This window comes from Dermacentor silvarum, chromosome 11 (assembly GCF_013339745.2).
Source record: "Dermacentor silvarum isolate Dsil-2018 chromosome 11, BIME_Dsil_1.4, whole genome shotgun sequence".
NCBI classification, from domain to species: Eukaryota; Metazoa; Arthropoda; class Arachnida; order Ixodida; family Ixodidae; genus Dermacentor; species Dermacentor silvarum.
Window position 1 is genome coordinate 101706784 of NC_051164.1, and position 14369 is coordinate 101721152.

Below are 14369 nucleotides of genomic sequence, written 5' to 3' on the forward strand. Positions count from 1 at the left end.
TTTATTCTTTCACTTTCACTATGAAGGCGTTGTATGTCGCTAGCGCACACTTATTCGTTCACTATGAATTCAACTATGAATTTCAACTAGCGCGACGCTCTTCGACAGGCAGTATACACGTACCGAGCAAGCCACCCGTGAAACGTGAAGAACACGGCTGCACTCACCTGCTTCAGCTGGCGATAGGAGGACGTCTGGTGGCGCCGGGACGCAGACGGCTCGAGAACCGAACTCCATGCCCTCCTGCACGGATTGAAATTACATGTTTTGTACAGCTCCGTGGGTCACTCCGGGTGTTCGGTTAACAACAAATCATATGATTTCTGTATCATCGAAGGCTGGTGGACACATACAGTATTTGCAGTGCCACGACAATATGTTATGACGCTGCAAACACATTTACCTTCGCTTGTAATTAAAGAAAAGGAGAGTGGAATTATCGAGAAACTGTTGGAGATAAAACATTCCCAAATCGCTCACCCTTCGGAGCCACCACACAGCTTTGTCGTCTGCTTTGCATTTTTTTTTTCATTCGCTTGGGTTGTCACGCGGCACAACTTCAGTATGAAATTACGCTTAAATTAATAAATATAAGCATGCTGGCCCGTTAAGAATGTGTTTTTCAACTGCGAAGCTTTGTCAAGAATCTGTATGTGTTTTCTTTGTCTCTTCGTGATACAAAGTCGGGTCGGTGACATTTTGCTCTGTCTTAAACGTTATTATACTCCGCCTTTCGGCATTCTGGAGAAGCGATTTGTCTTTTTTTCGTCTATGGTGTCTGTGCCCGCCGTGCAAGTTGGACAACCAGCACTGGACGATAGTACAAGTGAACTGACGATATTAATATTGAGCTCGCTAACTTTTTTGATCCTTTCTTAAGCCAGTTTGATGATCGCACTGTTGATGAGAACTGGATCGTTTTCAGAAATGAAATATATGAGCTCACCGACAAGTGTAATATCATGCAATGTTAAGAAGCCCTGGTTCAACTCCCAGTTAAAAAGGCTTTCCAACCGGAAAACACGACTGTATCGAATAGCAAATAAAAGTGCACTGGCTTCGAAATGCCATGCTTATAAGGAGGCAAACGACACCTACATAGAGGCTATAAAACTTGTCAAAAAGGCATTCCACGTACAAACAGTGCCCAAAATGCTTGCGAATGACCCCCAAAAGTTTTGGCGCGTTATTAACCCCTCAAAAAATAAAGCGGTCACGCTGATCGATTCTAGTCGTTCACCGGTACCCGATGATGTATGTCCCCGTGTACTTAATTCTTTATTTTGTAACAACTTCGTCACATGTACTGATTCTGTGCTTCCAACTTTTGAGTGTTGCAATTACCCAGCTATGGATTTTATAATCATTGAACCTCTTGGGGTCGAAAATGTAATTAAAGGTCTAAAGTTGTCATCAAGTCCTGGTGCTGATTTGATTAACGCAAAATTTCTAAAAAATACTGTTGTTTATTCATCTCTTCTACTTTCAAGAATTTTTCAGCAATCTCTAGACACCCATCAGCTCCCTGCAGATTGGAAGGTCGGGAAGGTGGTCCCACTTCACAAGTCCGGCAGCAAAAATTCGCCCCTCAACTACCGCCCCATTCCCCTCACCAGCATTCGTTGTAAGGTTCTTAAGCAAATTTTGGACTCACATTTAGCAAAGCACTTAGACAATAATTCATTTTTCACTAAAGCACAACATGGTTTCCGAAAAAACTTGTCTTGCGAAACTCAACCTCTCTCTTTTACTCCCAGCCTTCATCTTATTCTTGACAAAGGTTCATTCGCTGACTGTGTGAGAGTGTGTCATAAATTGCTTCTATTTAAACTTACCAAACTTAGTCTTGATCCTAACCTGTTTGCATGGCTTGAATATTTTCTTCTTAATTGGTCACAGTACGTTGCGTCAAATAACCATATATCCCCATTTAGCCCCGTAGACTCTGGTGTGCCCCAAGGATCAGTTCTAGGCCCTCTTCTTTTCTTAATTTACATTAACTATTTACCCAATGATGTTTCTTCTAGCATTTACCTTTGCGCAGATGACTGTGTTATCCTCCGTAAAATCTCAGAAAGTTCTGATAAGTTCCTACAAGACGATATTAACGCTATCTCTAACTGGTGTGATGTATGGTGAATGCAACTTAACGTAACTAAATGTAAGTGCATGCGTGTAACTTGCGACAATATTCCTCCGCCGAACTATTATGTTAATAATACTCCCCTAGAAGACATCCTATAAATATCTAGGCGTCCACATAACCTCGACACTTTCCTTGTCACTACACATCGACAAGGTAATCCACAATACTAACCGCATGCTAGGTTATATTCACCTAAATTTTTCTTCTGCTCCTATGCCATTAAAGTTAATCTTATACAAAATGCTTATTATGAGTGAAATGGAGTACGCCTCATCCATCTGGGACCCGCACCTTAAAACCCTTATTCAATCACGAACTAATTCAAAAGAATGATGTGCGTTTCACTTGTAGTAATTATAGTAGCACTTCAAGCGTAACTTCGATGAAAAATTCCTTGATACTTCCTCTGCTCTCAGCCCGACGTAAGGGCCCTCGCCTTGCTTTATTTCATAAACTATATTTCCACAATTCCTGCGCGATAATCTTATATCATCTCCTACCTACATTTCCTCTCGCATTGATCATAGCCATAAGGTTGGAATAATTCAGTGCCACACCAGAACCCCTGTCAAGAATCATTTAATCCCAGGACTTCTCAAGAATGGAACCACCTTCCCGGCGAAGTTGTTGCAATCAAGGACAACTCAAAGTTTCGTTCGGCCATATCCGACATCATCGCTCCTTGATACAATTAACTAATCAATTTTGCTGTGTTAACTACACCACTTTTGCTGCTTTGTTAGTTATGTATGTCTTTTTTTTTACCCACTCCCCTCTGTAATACCTCGGTCTTGAGGGTACAATAAACAAATAAATAAATAAGTCTTGCGATGAGTCGCGCGTTCGCTTTGAAACATCGCGATTGTCCAGGCCTATCCGGCATGCAGCGGTGCATTCGATTTCAAAACTTGTAATGACGTATATACTCGACTAAGGGCCGGATTGCAAACTTGCCAGCACAGTATTCGAAAAACAATGTTGAAATAAATAATTCGAAGGCTGAAGAGAGCGTCGCAGCTTGTTTGCATGTTGTTGGAATCTGAGCACGTGTCATTTTCGCACATAACTGGGAAAAGCTTTGACGTCACAGTCATATCTCACGCCATGTAGGGCACCGAGGTCGACTATCCATGAGTCTGCTACCGAGCCGAATCTGAGTAGCGGTGACAAGGACTGCATTGAGGACTATAGACAGCCACCAGCAGCTTGGCGTGCTTGCGTGAACAAATATATGCATTATGAAAGCAACAGCGATCGCTCTTTTTGGACAAAGAAATCATGAATAAAAAAACCGCCAGAAAATGAAACCGTAGCGGCGCACCTCATTACGATTGCGGAAAAATAGTGCGGCGTTTACACGAATATATATGGTAAATGCTCAAATAAAGTTGTTTCGAACTACCAGCCCACACATGGCCGAAGCCTGCAACCCGTAACCCTAATGAGCTCGAGGTCGCTGGCTCGACAACGGGAGTGCATGGTGGCCGTATTTCGATGGGGGCGAAATGCAAACAGGCTCGTGTACTTAAATTTTGGTGCACGCTAAATGATCTCAGGTGGTCCAACTTAATCCGGAGTGCGACCTGCCTGATAATTAGATCGTGTATTTGGCACGTAATACCCCAGAATTTGGCAATTACCTCTTGCAATTAACGTGTAGGCCTGGCTCCTCAGCGGCTACGGAGCACCTGACGAGTGTGGTGGTCAGGCCTGCGACGCGGCGGAAGGTTCAAATAATCTATGGAAACTGAACCTGGCAACGTTTAGCAGACGAACCCTCACGAGTTAGGCTAGCTTAGCACAGCCTTCTTCAAGAATTATTAGGCATTGTCTGGGATATTATTGGCCTTAGTGAGGTTAGAAGTGTTGGGCAGGGTAAAGTGCAGTGACCATAGGTTGATGAAGCGCCAGATGTCTCTGAAGTTGAAGACAGAAAGAGTAAAATTAGTCTAGAATAAACAGGCCATCTAGACGCACTAAGGGTAAAAGCAGACGTGTGTAGTAGGCTGGTGCTTGCGAACAAACGTGAATCTTTGGAAGAGCAAGATAAAGATAACATAAAGGCAATGAATGAAACTGTAACTAGGCTGAATGCAGAAGCGGCAATTGAAGTTAGAGGTAAGGCATCAAGGCACTGCTTTGCCAAGTAACCAAGCACCCAACAAAACACGACAACATATGAAAATATTTAACACAAGAGACCAGATAGAATTCCTTGAACTGTCAAATCTGATAAACAAGAAGAAAGTAAAGTAAGCGATATTGGAAAATATAAAATCGCAAAGATTGAGAAAGCAGTAGAAAATAGCCGCAACATGACATCTCTGCGAAGAATACTTGGCATAGGACAGGACAAGATAAATGCAGTGAAGGATAAGCAGGGTAATGCTATCAGCAATTTCGATGATATAGTAAAAGCACCAGATGACATGTACATACGGACATGTACAGCACCTAGAGCAGCCAAGCAAGCTTCATTGGAAGTAGGGATGAACAGGATATAGAGGCCTTGCAGTGCAGTGACCGTAGGTTGACGAGGCGTCAGATTTCTCTCAAGTTGAAGACAGAAAGAGTAAAATTAGTCTGTAATAAACAGGCCATCTAGACGCACTAAGGGTAAAAGCAGACGTATGTAGGCTGGTACTTGCAAACAAACGTGAAGCTTTGGAAGAGAAATAATAATTCTATGTGGTTTTTTATTGGCGCAAGGCCCAGATATGGCCAAAGAGCCTCATGGCGTATTATAAATGGAGTGGACAGTGAGTTGCGAGTGGTCAATGCAACGTGGCTGTAAAAAGGCCAAATACAAGTCGTTGTCAATTGCGTAAAATATACGAGTTCTAAAATAATGATAATGACTAATGATGTGAGCTGTGAGCATAAAGGTTCCGTTACGAAGCGATAGTCCTCAAGAGCGTCCTTGAAGTCAAGGGCTGAGAGGCACGTGCTGTAAAAACATTTTTGCACTGCAGCTGTAGCCTGCAAGGCGAGGCTGCGCTACAGACAACCTGGCCAGATGATTTGCACGGTGTTTACATCTGCTAAAAGCTTCAAGACTGTTTTAAAATAAAAAAGCGGCTCATAGTTCAGAAATAATGTTGGTGAAGAGGGATGTGCTTTTTACGTTGGGCGTCTATTTCAGGCCACTGGACAAAAACATGGAGGACTGTAAGAATGTCGCCACACCTATCACACGTCGGATGAACACTGTCATTAAGGAGGTAAGAGTATCTTTCCTATGTATATCCTATCCTTAGTCTGCAAAGAAGCACTTCCTTGTGTCTTCTTTTCTCTGATATCTACTTCCCTATTCATGGTTTGATCACATGTAGCATATTTGACACTTCAGTATCCCACTGCCTTTGCCAATATTTCCGCCACTCACGGCACAAAAAGACTTTAGGTCTGTGTGAGGGATAGCTACGTTTGTGTAGAGGGTCTTCGCAACACCGTGTATTAAAAAATTGCTGACGTGGCACTTTCGTCTGCAGCTACATTGCCTTTCATTGCCTCTATGTCCAGGTACGCAGCACACTATGATCACTTGCTTTCCCATATAAGCTGAGCATAAGAAGCCGCACAGTTCGTTAAAGACTGAATTCGTGTGTTTTCGTAGATTCATTAGACCTCTAACGATGCTCAATTAACTTGTGAACACAATTGCTTTCGTTAGATTCATTAGCTATATGTGCTTCGCTGTCGAGAGGATTGCGTATGCTTTGGCTGTAAAAATATTTGTATCAAGATTTAGTGCAACGGACACTAAAAAACACGGTCCCAAAACTGCGTTAGCAACACCAGTAAGAGATTTGGAAGCAGTAAGATTTGAATTTGGAATGTAAAATTCTGTGCATGTGTACTTCGCCTGAAGTTCGAGGAAGTGCGAACGTTTACGAGTCTCAGGTGCGCGTTTGGGGATCTTTATAAAAGACACATCGCACTCAACAGCCTGCCACTCCCAAGGAGGTCCTGACAGACGGACGGTTTCGATAAAGCCTGGCAGCACATATGTCGCTTATAGTGGAATGACATGGGTGTTCGACGTCTGCATTTACCCTCAGGGAGAGAGAGGAGTAAGATAAACCTAAATACGTTCTTTGGAGAGGCAGGGACCATTCATCCGACACTACATACATGCTTTCTACAGGGCTAGTCCTGAAGGCACCTGTAGCATGTAGGATGCCCAGATGGTGAACGGATTCTATCATCTTAAAAGCACTAGGCATTGTATACCCTAAGGCTCCGCAGTCAAGTCGTGACCATATAAGGCTTTTGTATAAGCGAAAAAGGCATCTCTTGTCGCTTCACCCTGATGTGCGTGGCAAGAGCTTCACCAAATTCATAGCCTTTAGGCACTGCGTTTTCAGATACTTCAGCTGTTGGAGAAAAGTTAACTTGCAGTCTATAATGATACCTTAGAATATATGTTCACGGCTTACAGATAGTCTTTTGTTCGAGAAGAGGACGCACATGTTTTTTGTGGGTTTAGTCGAAATCCATTCTCGTCCGCCCATTTAGAAATCTTGAGGCCAAGCTGCACTTGTCGCTCGCAGATAGCAATATCACAAGATTTGTAACCGAGTTGCACATCATCCACATACACAGAATAAAACATTGTGTGGCATTATGACATTATGGAGAGAGGATGAGCAACACGAGAACAAGGTGAGAGCAGGAGCCAACGTTTCGACATATGCACTCCTCGGCACGGTATATATAAATAGTGTTCTTCTAAAGGGGAGAGAAGGTAAGACGGGTGGATGAGGTAACGAGCGAGAGTGTGTTATCGACGAGGGTGCAGAATTGAAAAGAAATATAATGCACTACTGATAGTCGGTGGAGGAAATTGAGGCAGCGCCATTTGTTAGCCGGTTGACGTGTCATTCTGTATAGAAAACTCGACTCTAACCCATCTTCGGTTTACAGCAACCTCGTCCAAAGTACGATAGCGCAGCAGCTGTCCCAGGAACTAATCACCCAGTCTGAATATCGCTTCCTAATGCCTAATAACAAAGGAGCCGGTCGCTTTTCCCTTTTTTCCTAAAATACACATGGTTCCCCGTAGAATAAATATTTACAGCTGAAATTCCAGGTATAACTATGGTGTCAAATAACAACACAACTACCGAGTCACTATCATTATTCTTAAATCACCATCTGTCAAACAAGCCAACCACCCACAGCTGCCTCGCCTGCGTGCGCTCTTGAAAAAGCAAGTTTGCAGAGGAAATGACAAATAATTCTTGCACAAGTGTCTGGCGCAGAGCGAAATCTTCGCGCTACCGTTCGCGAAAACCTTGACCGGCACGTTTACGGCCGCCTGCTCTTCCTCGTCGCTTGACACGGGAGGCTCGTAACCATACGCAGTGATATTTTAGCCAAGTTGGAATGGTCCTCGTCTTCAGACGTGTACGCATCGCTGGTAGAGGCACTAAAACTCGAATCCATGCTCGCGATGGCGGCGTCGGCGCGCTTCGATTGGGTGCGGCCGGCCGGCTGGCCATCCTACGAGGGTGTCGTGACGTCACTCCTTCCAGCTCCCGCGGGTCGGATGGCGAGGCGCGCGCTCACAAAAACGCCAAAAATAAAGCCATCGGGTCAAAAATGAGCTAAGTGACTACTTCTTTTCGGTGTAATCACACACTGAGGATTCATTTTCAGCATTTCCGTAAAATTTTCAGATTTTGTGTCCGTATCCCTATAACTAACGCTAGCGAAACGAAACCATCCACAAATTCCTCTGGACCGGGCTTATGACGTCGCGTCATGATTGGAGAGACAGGCGGCATTAGCTAAGAAACAACCTACACCAGAATCTGATAGACCGCCAGTCTGTATAACAAAATATTTTAATGCCCTCCGAAGGATAAACAACATCCTACGAAAATAGCACCCAGTATTTGTAACGAGCCTCAGAGAAAAGCGTTCCCGGATGTACCAAGGGTTACCTATCACCGAAACAGAAATTTTAAAGACATGTTAGTGCATGTGAAAGTCAGCCAACATCATTCCCCCGTAATAAAAGCATGTTCTCGCCCCAGGTACAAAACCTGCAGGCACCTTAAAAGTGACCTTAAAATTAAAAGCACCGCAAATAGCTACCCAACTGAAATTTACCGACGGCCGATCGTTAGCAAACAACTGGGCAGTACTCGGCAACCGTTGTTCTCGGCCAGCCAATGGCGGCCCAAATTGGGGCGCTGGTTGGCTGCCAATTACGTTGGTTATTAGTTGGTCAAAGACGTTCAGCCAGCGGTCAACTAATGATAGGGGATTAGTTGACACCCAATGCTCTCAAACGTGGTCTTCTGTAGGGACGTGGTTGGCTACCCACCAGGCTGGCCAGGTAGGTACTTCGAGCAAGCCGGAGCCCTCAGTTTGCCCACTTGAACAAGAAGCTTACATCTATTGTCCACGTCTTCAAGTTTATTGCCGGTAAAACGTGGGGATCATCAGTGGGCTCCGTGCAACAGTCGTACCGAGCACTTTTTATCGGATTCCTACGTAATAGCTCTCCCGTGCCTGCTAAAACATGCAAGTCAAATCTTCGAGCCCTTCAGAGCGTGCAAGCAATGGCATTACGTGTTTGCCTCGGCCTTCCGCGGAGCGCCTCAACAGCAGGAACAGTTATCACGGCTCAAGACCATCCGATCACGACTTAAATGACCACCGACACGCTTAGGACCCATTTTCGCCACGTTTCACGGATGCAATCAAGCTCTCTTGCCAGCCTGCCAGAACGAAGACCACATGCAGGCGTCATTCTCCAACGTGGTCAGCATTCATCGTGCCTCCGTACCATCGGGCTTCACACCCTCGACACGTTCACCGTCAGCGTTGTGGTGTTTAAAACAACCTGAAGTGCGCCTTTCCGTTACAGGAATAAGCAAAAAGACTGACCTGCCTACCTCGGCCTTGAAGCAAGCAGCTCTATAGATTGCTTGCACACTCTCTACATCGACCGAGTCCACGTATATACGGATGGCTCTTCCACTCAGACCAGCTCCACCGGCGCAGTGGTTATACCATCACGATCAATGAGCATCACATATATTTCTCACGCCACATCATCGACCGGTTCAGAACTTGTTGCGCTTCGAGGTGTCATTGATTATATTAACAACCAGCCGGCTAATCGGTGGGAACAATTCTGTGATTCAAAGGCGGCCCTACAATGTCTTTTGTCAGCTCATCGTCGCCGGTCCTGTGAACAACTCATGTCGGAGATACGAGAAATGCACCACCATACGATCACAAAAGGACACGACGTCGTGTTTCAGTGGCTGCCGGGTCATTGCGGTATCTCCGGCAACGACCCCTCCGACGAAGCTGCTAGGAAAGCACACGAAGGAGCAAACCTTGTTTCTGTACCCTTATCGAGTACTGACGCAGCCCAACACCTAAGCAAACTAGCACACTGTTTGACAGTGGAGAAGTGGCACACACCAGAATTCACCCAGCATCGGTTGCATTCTCTCAACGCATCTACGCAACTGCGGCTGTTATCTGGACTTCCGCGAAGTGAGGAAACGATGCTGCGCCGCTTACGCTTGGGTGTTGCATTTAAAAATGCTTACACGTTGATTGGAATGGCTGATAGCGCCGAGTGCAATGCCTGCGCTGTCGAGGAGTCCATAGCACACCTACTGTGCTACTGCCCATCATTTGAAAATGAGAGAGATGACCTGTGCACAACTCTCAATCAGCCGGATAAAAAAACCATTCACCTTGAACAAAATCTTGGGACCATGGCCTCAAATATCGCAGCTACAAAAGGCCACAAAAGCTCTGCTGTGATTTTTGAAACCTACCGGATTGGGTGACCATCTGTGATCCGGACTGAGTGATCGTCAGTGATAGAGCAGAGACATGTTGCTACGTCGGCGATACCGACAGCGGACTTTCTATTCTTCTCTTTATTTTATTGCGATAGCAATTATATGGACACTTCAACCAGATTTCTGCCGTCGCCGTGAGGTTCCGTATAGATTCCAAGGGCGATAATATCGTCGCCGCGCGCCGTATGCGCGAGCGAAAGCGCGCGGGGGACGCACGCTATCACGGAGGGCGAATTCCCCCGCGCGCTATCGCGGAGAGCGAACGCACGGTGGAAAGCAAACACGATCGCCGCGCGAAAGGCCGTGGCGGTATGGGAGGGAGGCGGGGCGGCACTGTGTTCCGGCACCATAGGCGTATCTTGCCACTCAATCTCCCACGCGAAAGCAAGAAACGGGAAGAGGGGGGGAGGGGGTGCAGCTTCTCCTCTGCCAACAACTTCTCATCTGCCCTTTGTCCGGCGGTGCCCGCCGCCCGCACCGTCTCTTATCTCCACAACGCTCTGACCTTTGTATGAGCTGTGCATTCGCCGCTCAGTTTACGTTGAAGCGATAGACCGCGCGAACCTGTGCTTTCTGCCAGCGTTTTGACAGTCGTTGGCTGCGGTCATTCAGTGTGATCTATTCATGTTTGCTTGTGCGCGCTGACACCACGATTGTTAATTCAGTTAGTAAGCCAATGTGTCCAAGTTTATGCAGCCGATAAAACTACTATCCCTACTCCGAATAGCTCTCTACTAATTTGCTATCGCAATCGATGCTTCGCCTTTCGGGCGAAACTGCGACATTTTTTCTCTCCCTTTTTCGCTTCCCCCAGTGTAGGATAGCCAACCGGACTCAGTCCCGGTTAACCTCCCTGCCTTTCATTAATCATTTTCTCTCTCTCTCTCTTTTGAGCCAGCCACAAGTCATGCGAAATATATAGGCGGAAATTAATGTCGGACGAGATTATGTCTGCAAGGTCGGCCGACGGCCTTGGGCCTATGCTGGCAGCTATAAATCGCCCGGTGTAAGGCCAATAACCAATCCCGACGTGGGCCCGATCCTGGTGACCAAGCTTGGGCCAAGGTCGGCCAGGTCGCCCATGCACGTTGGGCCAGCATAGGGCCGAGGTCGCTTTTTCAGTTGGTTGTATGCACCAAGTGAAAACTAGCTTTACTTGAACTAGCTCCGCTGTAATTTATAGAATGCTTTAGTGTTCCTTTTGTAAGAAACAATATATCGGACAATCAATGAACGTCAGGTTAAAGGGACATCGCGCGGACACACCTAAAAAAAGCCGTCGCCAGCAAAGCCGTCACCAGCAAAGCCGTTACCACCTTCCCAACCAACCAACCAGGTCATAACTTCGATGAACCTAAGCTCCACGTACTACAGTCAAATTTCCGTTCTGCGCGAGACAGAAAATATAGTGAACCGTACCTCATTAATAAGTTCAAGACAATGCAAACATTAGGCATGAACTCGTCAAAGGGAGCCATAAAATCTATTCGCTATGCTAAACTTCAAAGCATAGGCAACAACACTTAGTTATTTTTCATTGAGTTGTTTAAATTCTTTCTCTTTCTTTTCGTTATTCGATTGTCATTAATATACAAACCTAAAGAAACTTAAGAAAGCAAAACGATGGATGTTCCTTTGGACGAGCAATTGTGTCATCAAAGTACGCCATTCAACAGACAGTAAGTACTGTGTTCAGAATAACATCTGACAAGGATTTACAGGCTTTTGCTTAAACTTCAGATACAGCAACCGTCGATTGAATGGATTACTTTTAGGCTTCGGATCTAACAGATCAGCTGGGTAAACGTGATCTTTCTTCTGCAGTGCATTTCAATGTTCGAAGCATGAGGAAACATTTCGACGATGTCTCGGCAATCCTACAGTCAACAAACCACCACTTTTCACTCATTTGTTTCTCAGAAACTTGGCTTTACCCAGAAGATGAGAAACTGTTCTTTTTGCACGATTACCAAGCTGAATTTGTTCATCGTAGTAATTGTCCTCATGGTGGCGTTGCCATGCTCATTTCATCTTTTTTCTCATACAGAAGGCGTGAGAATTTAAGCATTAACGTGAGCAAATGTGAGTCATTATGACTAGAAATTGAAAATTTCTTGCCTTATTGCAATAAAAAGAAAACAATAGTGGGCACTGTTTACCGATCCCCTTCATGCTCAGTTGTTGACTTCTGCAACTCTTTAGCAGCAACACTCGAAAAAATATCGGCTGGAAACAAAAACGAAATAATATTAGGTGACTTCAACATCAATTTACTTGATGAGTGATGTCCAGGCTATAAAGAGTTTACTAACAGATTTAATGAATTCGGTTTTGAATCTCTCGTAAACATACCGACTCGCTGCATGCCACACAGTGCATATTCCTTGCTGGACACTATTCTGTAAAATGTTGAGCCGTCACCAAATGTTGGAGTTGCAGAGGTCAGCATCACTGACCATTATCCAGTCTTATTTTACTTTGAGTTGTGTTATAACGACGACAAAACCAATTACATTACGACGAAACTTGATATGCAGGATTAAAGTGATGAAATAGCGCGAACAGATTTTTCAACTGTTCTTGATAGTTCAGAGGCTGAAGTTGCCCGTTCAATAAATTCTCATACATTATAACAAGCGCAGTTACGTCCTGTACAAAACACATAACCCAGAGGTATACGGCGCACCTCACTGTCCCAGGATATCTCCAAGCCTACTAAAATCTCGAAGGAAGAAAGACAACTTGTATAAAAACTAAACGGAAACCATTTAATATGCGCCTTTTACACCGCTACAAGCTACTATCTGATCAACTAAACCAGGCTCTCAAAAATGTAGTAATGATGCAAAAAGAAAATGGAAATTGATTAACCAATTTTTAAACCCGAAAACTAGTGAACAATATATTACCACTATCATAAAGTATGACTCAGCTCTTCGAGATCAAGTAATGATATCAAATGCGTTTTGTGAAATTTTTTCTCCCACTGAAACAGTGGCGCACGTCGAAGCACCTGCATTAACCCGTGAGCCACAGTCTTTTTTCCTGCACGCATGCACGCCATATGAAGTCCAAGATGTAATAAGCAATCTACAATAATACAGAACCTGGTTTAGACAATATACATTCATCTCACATTAAAAGCGTGAAACACATTATTTCCGTTCCTCTTTGTCAGCATTATAAATAGAATTTTTGAGACAGGAGTATTTCCCAGTCCATTAAAACGGGCTAAGGTAGTTCCGTTATTTAAGAAATGCGATCGATCACAAATGCAGAATTACCTCCCCATATCTATACTGCCCTTCCTAAGCAAGGTTGTAGAAAAATTACTTGAAATGCAAATACACACTTATTATGCCAAGTTTAACATCTAATCACTTTTGCAATTTGGTTTTCGTCGTGGACAGTCGACGGAAAGTGCCCTCTTATATTTCTCCGACTGGATTCGAGCACAGCTTGGTAGTGGTATGATAGCTGGAGCGGTCTTTGTGTACTACACCAAAGCCTTCGATAATATTAATCACTGTATTCTTTTTCCCAAACTCCAAAGCTATGGCATTACAGTTCCGGCATTAACCCTGGTAAAAACGTATTTATCCGACAGGTACCAGAGTGTGTGTATTGAAGGTACATGGCCGTCTCATAAACTTATTAACAAAGGAGTGCTCCAAGGTTCAATTCTTGGACCACTGCTTTTTTAAACAGATATTGATGACCTTCACTCTTATTTGAATACAGACCAATGTCTTTTGTACGCCCACGACACAACCGTCATGGCTTTGGTAAAACATCTTCGGAACTAATTGCAAATCTCGACGCGTTGTTACGATTCTTAGAGGACTGGAGCCGCATTAATTCTATTAAAATTAATTCGTCCAAAACCAATTTTGTGGTATTCCACGCCCCTCAAAAAAATTCCTTCGGACTTATCAATACATATCAATAATGCTGCCATACCACAAACACGTCGTGCTACATTTCTAGGCGTGATCTTTGACTCGAACTTTAGGTTTAATCATCATTTCACCTGTGTAGTTAACAAAATTGGTTTTGGAATAAGAGCACTCATCAGAACACGCCCATTTTTCAATTAAGATACGCTACTCTCAATCTATTGTGTATTTATGCACTCCAAATATTAATTATTGTATCACGTCATGGAGTGGTACGTACAGAACTCATCCTTTTAGGCTTATCTCTATGCAAAAGCAAGCACTAAGAATCATCACTTTCTCTTCTTTTACCTAACCATCTGCTCCATTGTTCGCCATTGTTCCCCATTCCCATTGTTCCAGTCACTGCATATCCTGCCCCTTGAAAGACTACATAAGTTTCACATCATGGTTTTCCTTTTTAAAGCCATTAATAGATATGGATATCTT

The 14369-nt window shown here is 44.2% G+C and overlaps 1 protein-coding gene across 5 annotated transcripts in view; it reads left to right on the forward strand.

The window, feature by feature from the left end:
- LOC119433221 (uncharacterized) overlaps positions 1–14369 on the forward strand; it is a 155571-nt gene that overhangs the window by 66948 nt on the left and 74254 nt on the right. The window contains exon 1 of one of the 5 annotated variants that reach the window (XM_049658937.1): positions 5321–5367. The exons of 3 other annotated variants lie outside the window; for them this stretch is intronic. In XM_049658937.1, coding sequence (XP_049514894.1) covers positions 5347–5367 — 21 coding nt within the window. In that variant the 5' untranslated portion in view covers positions 5321–5346. Of the gene's footprint in view, positions 1–5320; positions 5368–14369 lie in introns of those variants that run through there. One more of the 5 variants, XM_049658936.1, reaches the window with a different exon arrangement.